Genomic DNA, 13679 nt, shown 5'->3' with positions numbered 1-13679 from the left:
GGCTCTCTCTCATGCAGGCTACTTCTGTAAGGGCTCCAATGGCAAAGGCAAAGGCAAACCTCCATTCACAGGGACTGAGGACAGAACGCTAGGGACCAGACTTGCGCGCGGTGTTTACTTTGAGTTCCAGGGCCTTCTGCTGGTTTTCCTGGGACAGCTGCTCGCAAGTCAAAGTGTGCTGCTCGTTCTCTTGCTGGAGTTTCGAGTTCCGCATCTGAAACTGTTCCACCTCCTTCGCGGCTCTCTCGTTCAGTATCTGAAAGGTGGGGAGTGAGGGAGCTGGTTAATACCTGCTAATCTGAGGACTGTGGCTCCAAATGCACACGGGAGGCCTCACAACCTCCTTAGAAGATACCAACCACGGTCGGTCCTTTTCGTCTTACAGAAAAATTTCCTATCCCCAGTGAAAGCATTCACGCCCTCAAATATAATGAATGTTAAATGACTGAGGAAACCAATGGCTTCTAATGAATAACACAGTGAGCATGGTTTCTTTCTTTCTTTTTTTTTTCTCAGAGCCTTTGGGAAGTCTTGTTCACAGGTGGTGGATAAATATTTTAATGTCTGTTTGCCGTTTGGCAGGCTTTGCATACGCAACAGTTTCTATAATCGTTGCAAATGAGCTGGAGACGCAAATGGGTTTTGTCAGCTCTGGGGCTCTGAAGCTGTGGCCTCAGAAGCAAATCCTGCATTAACATGCCACCATCATTTTCCTGAGCAGAACGAGTCCCCAACACTAACCAGAGACAATTCCCCTCTAATCCAACTTAAGTCGAAAGTGGGGAGCGCGGTGGAGTGATGCCCGCTCCGCGCATGCGTGGTTTAATACAACAAAAGATTCTATCCGAAAACGCTATTTCTGCTGGGGAAATGCTAAGAATGTGAAGGATGACAAACAAGCAGAAGGAAGAAGGGGGAAACCAGGCACTTGCTTTAAATATACCTTCCTTGTGTGCAAAAACAAATCACAGAGACATCCAGTTCCCTATCTCTGGGAACGAAACAGAATGGAGCCACCTTGCTAGAGATGACATCTTGTTTTATATGGATCCTAGATACTATTATACAAAACCTTTGTTTTACCCAGGTGCGCAAAGTTGGTTTTTTTCTTTGTTTTTAATTTTATGTTTAAAGAAGCCTTGTGGATTTTTCTCCTCCTGAAGACTGCACACTGTGTATCATCCATTTGAATTCTGGCTTGATATAAAATTAATAAGGCACAAATGACAAAGAAATATATTCTAATATCTACTTTTCAAGTAGAAAAGTATTGTGTGCCCTGACAAGTCCTTTAGAAACAAACTTCATCAGAGAGAAATAGTTTTAGGAAAAGACTCTTTAACTAAATGTATTGTTTCTTTAAGGAATGAAAAAGGAGGGTGATACATATCTGTAATCTCAGTATTTGGAAGGCTGGGTCAGAAGAATTGCAAGTTCAAGGCTAGCCTGGGCTAAACTGTGTCTTGGGGGAGGGGAGAGAAAAGACTGATTAAAAGCATTAATATCTGTATAGCCTTAAGTAGTCACAAGTGGGGGAACATTTAGGAACATGACTCTATTTAAAATGCATGAAGATTAAGAATGGCTTTCTCAACTTGAAACTTAAACCTGCTAGGAATGAATGCAGTATATCCATTCACTCATCCCACAGTATTGAGGACTAATGGTCCATGGGCACCGAGAAGGGATGATGTCAGGCTTATCTGTCTGTGCTGATGCTGTCCCTACAGGCCACACTGAGCACTGAGCACAAGCCTGACACAAATAGGAGTCACATTTTATGTTCCTAGTGAATGTGAAGTCACATGTGGTCTGATGGTTTCCCTGCTGGACACCACAGGTCCATAGCTACATAGTGACTACATAAACAACAGGATGTGGCAAAAGCAAAACACAGGAGAATGTGCCCAGGTTGTGGTTCATTTCAGTAAAGCTCGGGCAAAATTCTTACTTGCTTAGAACTCCAGAGATGGTAAAGCGGCTGAGGAGAGGCACAGGGGCTTTGGGGGATTAGTAATGCTTGATGTTCTTAGCTGACAGCAAGGAGAAGAGAATGCCAAGTTCAAGACCAGAAGTGGCAACCTGAGAAGGCCCCTTGTCTCAAAATAAGAAAGAAAAGAAGCGAAGGGTGGGAGATAGCTCAGTGGCTGAGTGCGTGCCTGGCATGTGTAAAATCCTATCCTCAGTCCCCAGAACTCAAAAAGGAGAAGGAAAAAAAAAAGCTGTCTTTGAATACCTATGGGGGTCGGAAGCAAGAAAATGGTTCATAAACATCCCATTGGAAACATCGAGACTGGAGAGAAGCTGGCTCGGTGATTATAGAGCACAGGCTGTTCTCCAGAGGATCCAAGTCGGATTCCTAGAACCCACATGGCAGCTCACAGTTTTCCGTAACTCCATTCTTAGATCTTACACCCTCTTCTGGCCTCTGAGGGCACTGGGCATACATGTGGTATACAGGCATACATGCGAGCAAAACAAACATTCATGCATACAAAAAAATTTTTATTCAAAACCCAGTTACACCGATAAGTAGCAACTATCATGAACACTGAATTGTACCTATTTTCCAGGAAAAAAGAAATCACAAAAATGTAGGCTTTGGGCTGCAGTTCAGTTGGTAGAGGATTTGCCTAGCACATAAGAAGGCCTCGGGTCTGTCCCCAGCATCGAACTTACTAGGTGTGGTGGTGCTTGCCAGTAAGCAAGTGGTGGTGCTAGTAGTATCCTAGCACTTGGAGTTGGGAGTGAGGAGGATCGAAAGTTCAAGCTTCATACTGAATCCAGCCTGTGCTACATGAGAACCTAGCAGAAAGAAGGAGAGTGAAGAGGGGGAAGGGAAGGGAAGGGAGGGGAAGAGGAGAGATGGGGAGAGAGAAGGGAGAGAGGAAAGGAAAGGAGAAGGGGAGAAGGGGAGTAAAACAGGCCAGAGAGGAGAGAGGAGGCCGCACTCACCTTCTGCTCTTTGAGCTGCTGTTCCAGCCGCTGGAGCTCCTCCTTGCTCTTGTGCATGTACTGTTGCATAGCCTTGATCTCTGACTGCCTGCCGTCCATGTCCGACTGGATCTGCCTGAGCTCTTTCTCCAGCTTTTCCTTCTTCCGGGACTCCCTGGAAGCTTCATTCTGACGATGTTGAATTTCTTGTTGAAACTGTGGGGAAAGGCAGAAAGAGAAGAGATGAGTCCTCCCTCCCAGTGGCAGGCCTCCATCCAACAAGACCTGCATCCGCAGCATCTGGCCTGTAGTGTACCTCTACAGTACAGCCTCTGTGGGACAGTCATGCTGGGCCCAGAGTTCACAAGTTCGGGATGTTCTGTGTTGGTTTTCAGGACCTTGACACCAGAAGGGTCACCCTAGCTGCAGGCAACAAATTCATCAATGATATTATGATGATATTATCAATATCAACCAAATGCAGAATGCTCAGAGTCCTAAGGATATTAAATATAAGAAGGCTATCCAGCTTTGCATTAGGAGGGGACCAGAAATAAGAAACTGTGTTACTTGATCATGGGTGTTGTTAAGCCAAGCACTGTGGTTACATCTTGATGTCCAAAATCTATGAAAAGCCCTTTTCTTTTTTTAAAAAAAAAGATTTATTTTATTTATTGCATATGCATGCATACTCTATCGTCATGTACACTTGTGACCTGCCAGCCAGAAGAGGGCATCAGATCCCATTACAGATGGTCACAAGCTACCATGTGGTTGCTGGGAATTGAACTCAGGACCTCTGGAAGAGCATCCAGAGCTCCCAACCACTGAGCCATCTCTCCAGCCCCGAAAAGACATTTTTGTTATCTTATGCTCAAGAATTTACCTTGTGATTTACCTTGTGAATTATAAAGGAGAAGGCCGAAGGATTTCTTGTTCTGTGACTGGTGTAGGAACACCACCTAAGCCCAAATCTTAAGCAGAGCTATCCACGGCCTTAATGACCACTCAGAGAGAACCCTGGGCAAAAACGGGCTCAAGAGACAGAGCCAGGGAAACAAGTGTACAGAGAACATTTGGTTTGAACATCAGGTGTTATATCTGAGAGAGGCACTAGACGGGAAAGGAGGCAGGAAGGACAGACCATCCTCCGGAAGCGGAAGGTGGTGAGCAGACCTGACTGATGGTTATTTCCGCTTCCTCCTTGGCACGCTCTGCTGCCTGCTGCTTTTCAATGGTCAGAGCTAGGTTCTCCCTCAACTTCACCACTTCCGACAAGAGCTGGTCACGCTCCTTTGTCACCTCTTCTTTGAACTTCAGTAAATCTCGGATGCTGGACAGGAAGAACACAGGAGTCAGACTAAGGGGCCATTTGTTCAGGGTCCATCCTATTGTCCCAATGGTCTGGCTTCCTGGGAGGTCCATGGTGCACACTGTTCATGCCTTAAGGAACAAGAATGGGAGCTGTTTGTGAGGTGTTTGCTAAAAAGAAATGACAAAAAATAATAAATACAATAAAATTCTTTTTTGTTTTTAGTAAAGTATACTCCTCTGTGTGTGTGTGTGTGTGTGTATGTGTGTATGTGTGTGTGTATGGTGTACATATGTATATGCATGTGCACGAGTATGCCTGTGTGGTGTGTGTGTGTGTGTGTGGTGTGTGTGTGGTGTGTGTGTGTGTGAGTGTGTGTGTGTGTGTGTGTGTGTATTACAGACACTTTTAAAAAGGCAGATGCTAATCACGTTATCATGTATCTCTGAGAATCAGGATTTCTGGTAGAAAAGTTGGGAGCCTGGGTTCTTCCTGTACCTCTGTGTTACTTGGATCTGTTACAATAAGACCATGTCTTTATTGTCAACTCCTATAATGAGCCCTGCGGAGATGTCAATTTAGGGAATTAGTTATCTAATGTATCCACTGGGGGCTATGGTGACAGCAACACTGTGTAAAATAAAGCATAAATGTAACCAAATTATATGCATCACCAGCTTTCTTCTCATTCACCCAAAGAAATTAATGTATCCCAAGGGGTGCAGCCCAGAGACAATGTTCCCCAGAACGAACCGGAAAACCAGGCATGCTGCCGGGCTTTGAAGAGCTTATAACACTACTCATTGATTGGAATTGTAAGCCAGACAGCTCTACGTTACAAAATCCATTCCATCTGACTAGCCAGGACTTCCCGTGGAATTAGTGCTTGTTGAGTGTGAAGTTCTGCGTCTGATGGGGCTTCGGCAGCAGGGTAAACCCAAAGGGAGGCAGCAGCAAGCTAAGACCATGCCCTGCAGATTCTTGCAGCTGACAGTCACCAGGCGATGGCTCAAAACACAGGAATTTGACAGCACTCATTTTACCAGTATCCTCTATATGACTTAAGTGTCTCTTAAGCAAACCCATGCCCAAACGCATCTGCAGAAATGAAACCCCAACTCTAAGGCTGCTTTGAAGAGAGCGAGCCTCCACTGAGCACACTGTTGAATCTCCGACTCCAAGCGGTACCTGCGCCACACACCACACTCCTCACCCTCTTCCACCCCTTCTTAAAATGCCTCCTGTCCCCAACAGTTCCCTCACATGGCTCGTCAGTGGATCTTCCATGAGTCCGTCATTACAGAGACCATATGGTTGTTTTTCCTACTCCTTCCCCTAATCCCTGTACATACGACATCAAAACTAGACCAATAGAGAAAGAAAACACAAGAAACTGAGCAAGCAACATTAGATTTGGTTAAGAGGCCCAAGGAAGTGCACCTGTTCCTGGTGAGGGACTTTGTGTGCCCTGCTATACAGACTCTTGCAAGGCTTCTACTAAAGTTCTCTTCTTTCAGGAGCTCAAAGCTTAAGTAGGTAAAGATGTTGTTCTAGTTTTTTTTTTCAGTTGCTGTGATAAAGACCATGACCAAAGCAACTTGGGGGTAGCAACACCTCAGGTTGCAATCCATCATGAAGGGAAGTCAGGGTGAGATCTCAAGGCAAGATCCTGGACACAGAAACTGCAACGGAGACTATGGAGGGGTGCTGCTTACTGGCTTGCTCCTCATGGCTTGCTCAGTCTGCTTTCTTCTACAACCCAGGGCAATACCGCCTACGGTGGGCTGGACCCTCCCACATCAATCATTAATAAGAAAACAGCCCCAGAGACCTGCCTACAGGCAATCTAATGAAGCATTTTCTCAGCCGAGGTTCCCAGATGACTTAGCTGTGTCCAATTGATTAAATGAATGAATACGTGAATGAAGCACAAAACTAACCAGCACGGAAATATCTTAAGGAGTCCTTTAATACAATGTAACAAGGGTCACACTAGAAGTAGATGCTGGAGTCTGTGGGAACAGGAGATACAGTAGCTCTTCCCTACTCACTGGGATCTGGAGGTGGAGAGAAACCAGGATAGGGATGCTGATTGTGACAAAGTAAGGATGGTGTTCCAGATGGGTGTTAAAGGAGGAAAGGAGCTTATCGAGGGGAGAATGGAGAAGAGGCATCTTTGGCTTCGGGGGGAAGTGCTTGTGCAAAGATGGAGGTATATGCAATGAATGAGGGAGGGCTCAGCACGAGGTTAGAGAAGCTAATTACAGCAGACATCTGAAAGGTCTTGAATGGCATCTTAAGGAATCTGCCCTCTATCCTTTTCATATAGGTAGACAGCCAAGGATGGGAGCAGGTGGCTAGCTACATGCCTCAGAAACACATCCCAGGTTGCAAGGATGGCTAAAGAGAGAGACACATTGCTGTAGGCAGGGCCAGCAGAAAATGGGGGTATGGGCCAGGCAGCAGCACCAGCCACAGGAAGTCAAATCAACAAGACAAACCTTAAGGGATGAAGAAGTAGCAGAGGGAAGAGCATCCTAGTTCCTGGCAGGAACCTCAGCAGGTAGGAAAGATGGGGATTCATCATGGAGGACGGGTGAGAGTGCTGGGATGGGGCAGAGAGGCCAACGTTCCATTCTGTAGAAGTTTAAGGGAGACGGCTGCCTTCCAAGCTTCTTCTCCTTACACTGCAGGTAAGCGTAGCTCTCGCTACACAACCACGCTTTGTCTGTAGCAGAGGGAGTCCAGTACAGAAAGACACAGCTGGTCCAAAGGCAAAGAACAACTGGCCACGGGGTTTCCAATCCCAGTTAACACATCTACAACGCCACTCTATAGAGAAGGACCAGCCAAGGAAGCTTGCAGAAAAGCGGGTAGAAAGATTCTAAGAGTCAGAGGTCCAGGGACATCTGCCTCAAGATAGTGTCGTCTGTATATGAGAGGGAGCTGTACCCATGAACTATCAGCAATATGTCTGCCTAGATGAGACCTAAAAATGACTGCACCATGAGGCATGCCATCATGGATGGGGAAAATCTCACAAGGCCCCGCCCCTAGATAAAGAGCCGGTAATCAGTGGTTGCTGAGAGAATCGATCTTCTGATAGAAGACTCTTGAGAGGTTATCCAATGCCGAGTGGTCAGCGCTAAACACATATACATATAACCAACACTAAGTGAACTCAGCAGCTTGCATCTATAAATAGTGTGTGCGTGTGTGTGTGTGTGTGTGTGTGTGGTGTCAGTAATTAAAGAGTAAGAGGCTAAAATAATAGAAAGACAAACCTAAAACCTCTACTTACTCAATAACTGTAGTAGCAATTCTTCTAAAGAAAGAGATGTAACATAGGCTTTAGAGAGGACAAAGGGGGTCTTAAAAAGAAGAGGTGGGGAGCCTAGAGAGATGGCTCAGTGGTCATGAGCACTGGCTGCTCCTCCAGAAGACCTGGCTTTGATTCCTAGCACCCATGTGGTGGCTCACAACCCCCTGTACCTCCATTCCCAGGGAATCTGATGCCATCTTCTGGATTCCATGGCCACCGGGCATGTAAGTGGTACACAGACATACATTCAGACAAAACACCTATGCAAATAAAATTTTAAAAACAAACAAATCTTAAAAATAAATAAAAACAGGAGTCAGGCAGTGGTGGCGCATGACTTTAATCCCAGCTAACTGGGCCAGCCTGCACCAGGTCACTGCACACAGCCAGGGCAGAGGCAAGTTCACACACTATCAAGAAGATTTTGACCTACTTGCTGTCCTGATCCATTGAGAGTCCAGACCCCTGCTCAACTAGTTTGGTCAGGTTCACTATTTCCTCTTTCAGGGCAAGAATGGTCTCCTTGGCCTTCTGCTCCTTATCATATGCCGAGTCCACCATCTTCCAGGCTTTTTCAATTTCCTGGTGGGCCAGAGAATATCAGTGAGATTAAAAAAAAGGGGGGGGGGATTCCAAATGCCCAAAGAACCACCGCAAAGAATAGCCCTATTGACAGTCACTTACCAGAAAAGAATGATATGTATTATACAGAATGAGAGAGTTTGGCCTGACTGAATTGTTGAGTGTTAGTAGCCAACAGGGAAGAGCAAGCATAGTTCAAGGAGTGTTTTTCCTTGTGCGGGGGATTATTTCTGATAAATTGGTAAATTTACAAAATTTAAAATGAATGCTTATATGCTTCACAAATATTTAAAATGGCTTTATTCTGTAAGAGATGATCATAGATCCGATCCTTAAATTAATAGATAGGGGAACTTCTTAATATTTTTTAAGTACAAAATATATTTTAGTGGGGCGCGATGACGCATGCCTGTAATCCTAATACCAGGAAGGTAAAGGCAGGATTGTGAGTACAAGACCAACCTGGGCTACATAGCAAGCTCAAGGCCAGCTTGGAAACACTTATATACATATACATACACACACATATGTACACACATTAATATAACAAACATACACACATATTATATATGTATTATACATTACATATGTTTGTGTGTATGTTTGTATGTATATGTGTGTGTGCACACGTGTGTTTTGTCCTCGGGTCCCTGGCAAGTGCCTGAAATGCAAGGTCAGCTTTAGAACATTGCACAGGGTCACTTCTCCTTGCTGGTACCAGAGCGTGCGCGGTAATCTTAGTAATTCCATCTTCAGAAGATCACGCCCAGATCCTCATCAAATGCATGTTAGGTGAGCACTCTGCTTATGTTGAGGGAGAGAACAATCTCACCGTGTGTCTCAGGATAGCTTGTTTGCTTAGAAACAGATGCTCATGAGGGAAAATAAACCCCGTAGCAGGAAATGGAACTATGACTTATCCGGTCCTGACATCCCCCCTGCTGTGAAATGCAGTACAAACTATTTACATACACACTTAAAGGTGTATTACTGCTGTAAAGGAACAACCTGTGCATTTGTCTGCAACAGCCTTGAGTCTGTCCCACCACTTCACTATCTTGAAACGTTTTTTGTCAAATAAAATCTGGATCCTTTATATAAATAAAAACCTGCAAAGTTTAGATGGAAATATTTAGCTTTTATGTTGACCAGGAATAAAATGGATGGAAGAGAGCAAATTCAAGTTTGCTATTCTAACACACAGAGAGTCCTCCTGAGTAACCACAGCCCATCCCTTAATGACTCAAAGCAAAATGTCAATTTGTGGGCTCTATCCTGTTGGAGTAGTCATACGCACATCTGGGCAAAACAAGTGAAGGATATCTAAATTGAGAATATGATTGCACAATGTTTTAGCCAAACCAATTTCACTAATTAGATTTTCATCAGTCTGTGACTTTCATTTCCAGTGTTAAAGTTTATAATGAAAAGTGTTTTTCCAATTATAAAATGAATTACAGTTTCCTTATATTTCATTTCCAGCAAGAAGAAGAAAATGACAGTGGAGGAAAGTCATGCTACAGGAGAGTAGTTTCTAAGAAAGCGGGTCAGTCCTATCTTGTACTGGTCTTGGAAGTTAATTTGAATTGGGTGACATCTGATTGCTTGCTTTCAAGGGAATACCTAAAACATTCACAAATCATTTCTCAGAGCTAGAGATTTAATTATAAATTAATATATCTCAACCTCTTATGACTTTGAGATCAACAGGGAACATTTATGTTTTATCTTCAAGAAAATACAACACTCTTTAGGATGAAAACCACAGCGTGGAACAAAGGCAGACTTCCTCCAGATCCCCCAGACTGAATCTCTGCCTCTCCTCCAAGAGCATTCGGGAAGATGAAGAGACATGGCAAAGGACACTGAGAAAAGTAGTCATGAAAATAACTCCCTGAGAACTCACAAAACAATCTCTCCTGGAGCAAGAGGGAAAGTAGAGATGTAAAAAAAAAAAACTTTTAACAAGGTATCAGGATGATAGATAGCTCAGTGGATAAATCGCTTGCCACAAAAGCACAAAGTTACGCTCCCAGATTCCACTGGAGGTACAAGCTGCAAGCTTCAATCCCAGAGCTAGGGAAGCAGAGGCAGGTGGACCCATGGCGCTACAAGGGGCCAACCAGTCTAGTCTAATATAGAAGCACCAAGCTGATGAGAAGCCCTATTACTAAAAACAAGGTAGACGGTGTCTGAGAAATAACGGTAAGTCACTGACCTCCACGTGAGTACACACATGATCATGCACACACTATGTGCACACACACATGCATCAGCACACACACTCATGCATCTGCATGCGCACACACACACACTGTCAAGTGTGTACTCATCTTGGATCAGAGAGAACATCCTGAGGTTCCCACCTTTGCACTGTATCACTAAGTCTTTTGGGTAAGCCATTATTTTCCAGAAAGTAGGGAGCAAAATGTAGTGAAGTTCTCCATTTGTTGTCAGCATGGTAAACCTCGCCAGGGTTAATTACTTTCTTTGTAAAAGAGTACTCTTCCCTAGTCTTAGTGAGTCTGTACATCCTGTACATTTTTATCTAATATCTGACGCCTTACCAGCCAGAGAGCTGTCAGTATAACGGATAAGTGATGTCTGAAATCCAAGTTCACCTGTTTCTAGATCACTGACCTTCTTAAGAGAGGCGATGGTGGTCTGGTCATCCTGAGAAAGCTTCAGGGCAGTGGCCACCTTGGCAGAGTTCACCACAATCTCTGCATTCAGCTCTCTGCATTTGGCCATGAGACGCTTCTCATTGTCGTAAGACTTTCTCATGATGGCGTGAAGCTTCTCATATTCAATCCTGAATTTTTCCAGACTTTTGTCTCCTGAAAGTTCACCGAGAACCTCCTGAAAATCTTTCTCGATTTCTTCAAATGCAGTTTCCTCCGACACTGCTTTTTCAGGCTTTTCCTGCAAGAAAGAGTGAGGACGCTGTTCCATCACTTCAAGAAATGACTGCTGGTGCCCCAGAATGAAAGACCCTCATGCACATGGCTGATGGTACCCCAGAACACACACAAAGCAAAAGCCACCAACTAACAGAAATATTGAAACTATATGTCAGAAAGGTTCCCTCATCCTCTGATGTATTTACATAGTACGTGTGTGTGTGTGTGTGTGTGTGTGTGTGTGTGTGTGTGTGTTGTAACTAGTTGATATGAGATTATACCCAAGTCAGGTAAGCCTTAAGTCCAATAAGACAAGAATCCTTAGCAGATTTTAGCAAAGATGAAGAGATATACAGTGAGACTGTAAGGCTGACTAGGACTGTTGGAGCTGCAAGCCAAGGAAGGCTAGACATTGTTGGCTACAACCAGAGACTAGGAAGAGATGGGGAAAGATTTAATCAAGGTCTCAAAGGGAGCATGGCCCTGCCAACGTCTTGACTTTTAACTTTCAGTATTGAGAACTGGGAGACAAAATATTTCCGTTTTAAGCTATCCAGTCTGTGGTACTTTGTCAGGAAGAGCACAGCAGCACTAGTAAGGATAAAGGTTTGGCTAATGCATCCATCCATTCAAGGACCGTTTATTCCACCTTCTATAGGGGAGTTCTGTGACGGAGCCGTAAAGGCAACCGAGGTGAGGAACAAGTGTCCCATCCGGGGGGTATTTCTGTTTTACTATCTGGTGGAGTATGTTCTGTGGTAGCAGAAATAGAGAGTTCAGCCTCTGCCATAAAAAGGCATTCTGTGTTCTTTAAGAACACATAAAAGGAGACTTCCTCCCAGATTCAAGAATAAAGCACACTTCATGAAAGAAGTGCTACTCAGACCACTAGATGGAAGAAAAGGATTCTCACAGGTGGCCCTGGAGCAAAGATCATTCCCTGCAGCTGGCAGTGCCCAAGGATGAGCTCACAGCCACGCAAGTGCCTGAGATGCCCACACATAAGAGCTGTGACAAGGGGAAGAGGAGACAGCCTAGGGGAGTGGAATGTGGTGCTGAGGTATGGATTCAAGTTCTGTCAGCCACAAAGACTCACTCAGAACTTCTAAGAGTGGGTATGGTTTGCACACTTTATTTATGCTTTCCACATTATTGATAGCCTACACCGAAAAGGCCTTGATGACAGCCACCCACTGCTCATCAAAGAAACCAAACAACATGATCTTTCATCTCAATAATAATAAAATTCTAATCCACCCTGGAGATTATAAGTAGCCTAGTTTGCCTCTTCTCCCAACAAGCATAGCTTGCCCAGTATAAGGAAACTTTATATAATCTTAGTTTAAAAGAAAAGAAATCTTGTACTGTTAGTTAAATCCTTACACATGACGTGCAAGCAAAACATGGCTTTTCGAGATTTAAATAGACATGGTGCCTGTAACACTTGGTGTAACAGCTTTAGTGCTATTTAAAACCCAACAGAGTTTTCCTTCCTAAAAGCAGGTTATTGCACAGAACGTGATTCAACAAACTCACAAAGAAAGAAAAACCCCATTAAGCAAATGTGGTGCTGCTGTTGCTCTGTCTCATTGATACAAAACCTGAGTCACAAACACAAATTCATCGCAACAGTGTTCTGCGCCCTAGCCTAGAAAGTGGTATTGATGTCAACACTTGATCAGCAGCCTAATGAACTATTTGTTTGCACCCAGGTTCTCCCTGTACACCTGAAACTTAGTACAGGAATGGAAAAAATACCAAAGAAACATTTTAAAGAAACTTTTGTGAACAAAAGAGATGTATTTTCCTGATGTTGCTTCAAAAAGTATTCTATTAAAGGCAAAGTGGGGAAAAACAAAAAACAAAAAACCTCTAGCTCCGACCAATGGGCAGTTGATCTTCTACATCGTGGCCAAGTGTGGTGGTGGGTATTTACAGAGACATCAACATGAAATGCTAGAGGAACTGTGACCTTCCACCATCCCTCTACCCAGAGTGTCTGCCACATGCCGTGCAGTGCTCTGGGATCTGCGAGTCATCAGCTTGTAAGGAGGAAAACCTATTCATGGAGAGTGAAGAACAATGAACTAAGAAGAGACAAGAAGAACCTGAGAAAACACAAAGCAAAGCGAGTAACGAAGGGTATAAATGAAAGCTAGCAGGACCGAGAAGAGAAGACGGGATGGAAAGAGGCATGATAGAGACTAGGTTGTGGGGAGTGGTGATGTGACCCCAGTCTCCCCAGGCACTGAGTGATAGCATCTGGGAGCAGGGACGGTGCGGGGGATAAGGAACGATGGGTGAGGTGGAGTTTACAAAGGGAGACCTGGCATGGAGGGATGGGATGGAGAAGGGATGCAGAGGCATAGAGAAGAGAAAAAGCAATCGGGCGGGGCACGGTGGTGCTAGGAGATGCTAGGAGCAGGGCTGGCTTCACAGAAGTGGGCCCATTCAGTCATGCAAGACTTAGTACTCAGAAGACTTCTACCTTGGTTAAATTCTCTGCTGTCACTTCTTAAAAGTCTTAGTAATTTTAAAAAGCTTTTCACTTTACTCTGGGACCCACAAATTATGCAGCTGATACTGGCTGGAAATTGTATATAATAGGTTAAGTGGGGGTATGCTTTGT

General features: G+C 44.3%; 1 protein-coding gene across 1 annotated transcript in view; it reads right to left on the bottom strand.

Moving 5' to 3' along the window:
- The window catches only part of Cfap58 (cilia and flagella associated protein 58), a 94746-nt gene that overhangs the window by 80358 nt on the left and 709 nt on the right, over nucleotides 1-13679 (bottom strand). Inside the window, exons 2-6 of the mRNA XM_028776423.1 lie at nucleotides 10791-11072; nucleotides 8002-8150; nucleotides 4111-4267; nucleotides 2956-3150; nucleotides 119-256 (exon numbers count right to left, since the gene is read on the bottom strand). Coding sequence (XP_028632256.1) covers nucleotides 119-256; nucleotides 2956-3150; nucleotides 4111-4267; nucleotides 8002-8150; nucleotides 10791-11072 — 921 coding nt within the window. The remainder of the gene's footprint in view (nucleotides 1-118; nucleotides 257-2955; nucleotides 3151-4110; nucleotides 4268-8001; nucleotides 8151-10790; nucleotides 11073-13679) is intronic.

Source organism: Grammomys surdaster, unplaced genomic scaffold (assembly GCF_004785775.1).
Source record: "Grammomys surdaster isolate TR1022 unplaced genomic scaffold, NIH_TR_1.0 66, whole genome shotgun sequence".
NCBI lineage: Eukaryota > Metazoa > Chordata > Mammalia > Rodentia > Muridae > Grammomys > Grammomys surdaster.
Note: the sequence above shows the minus strand (reverse complement) of the source record. Positions and strands in the feature narration are given on the sequence as shown.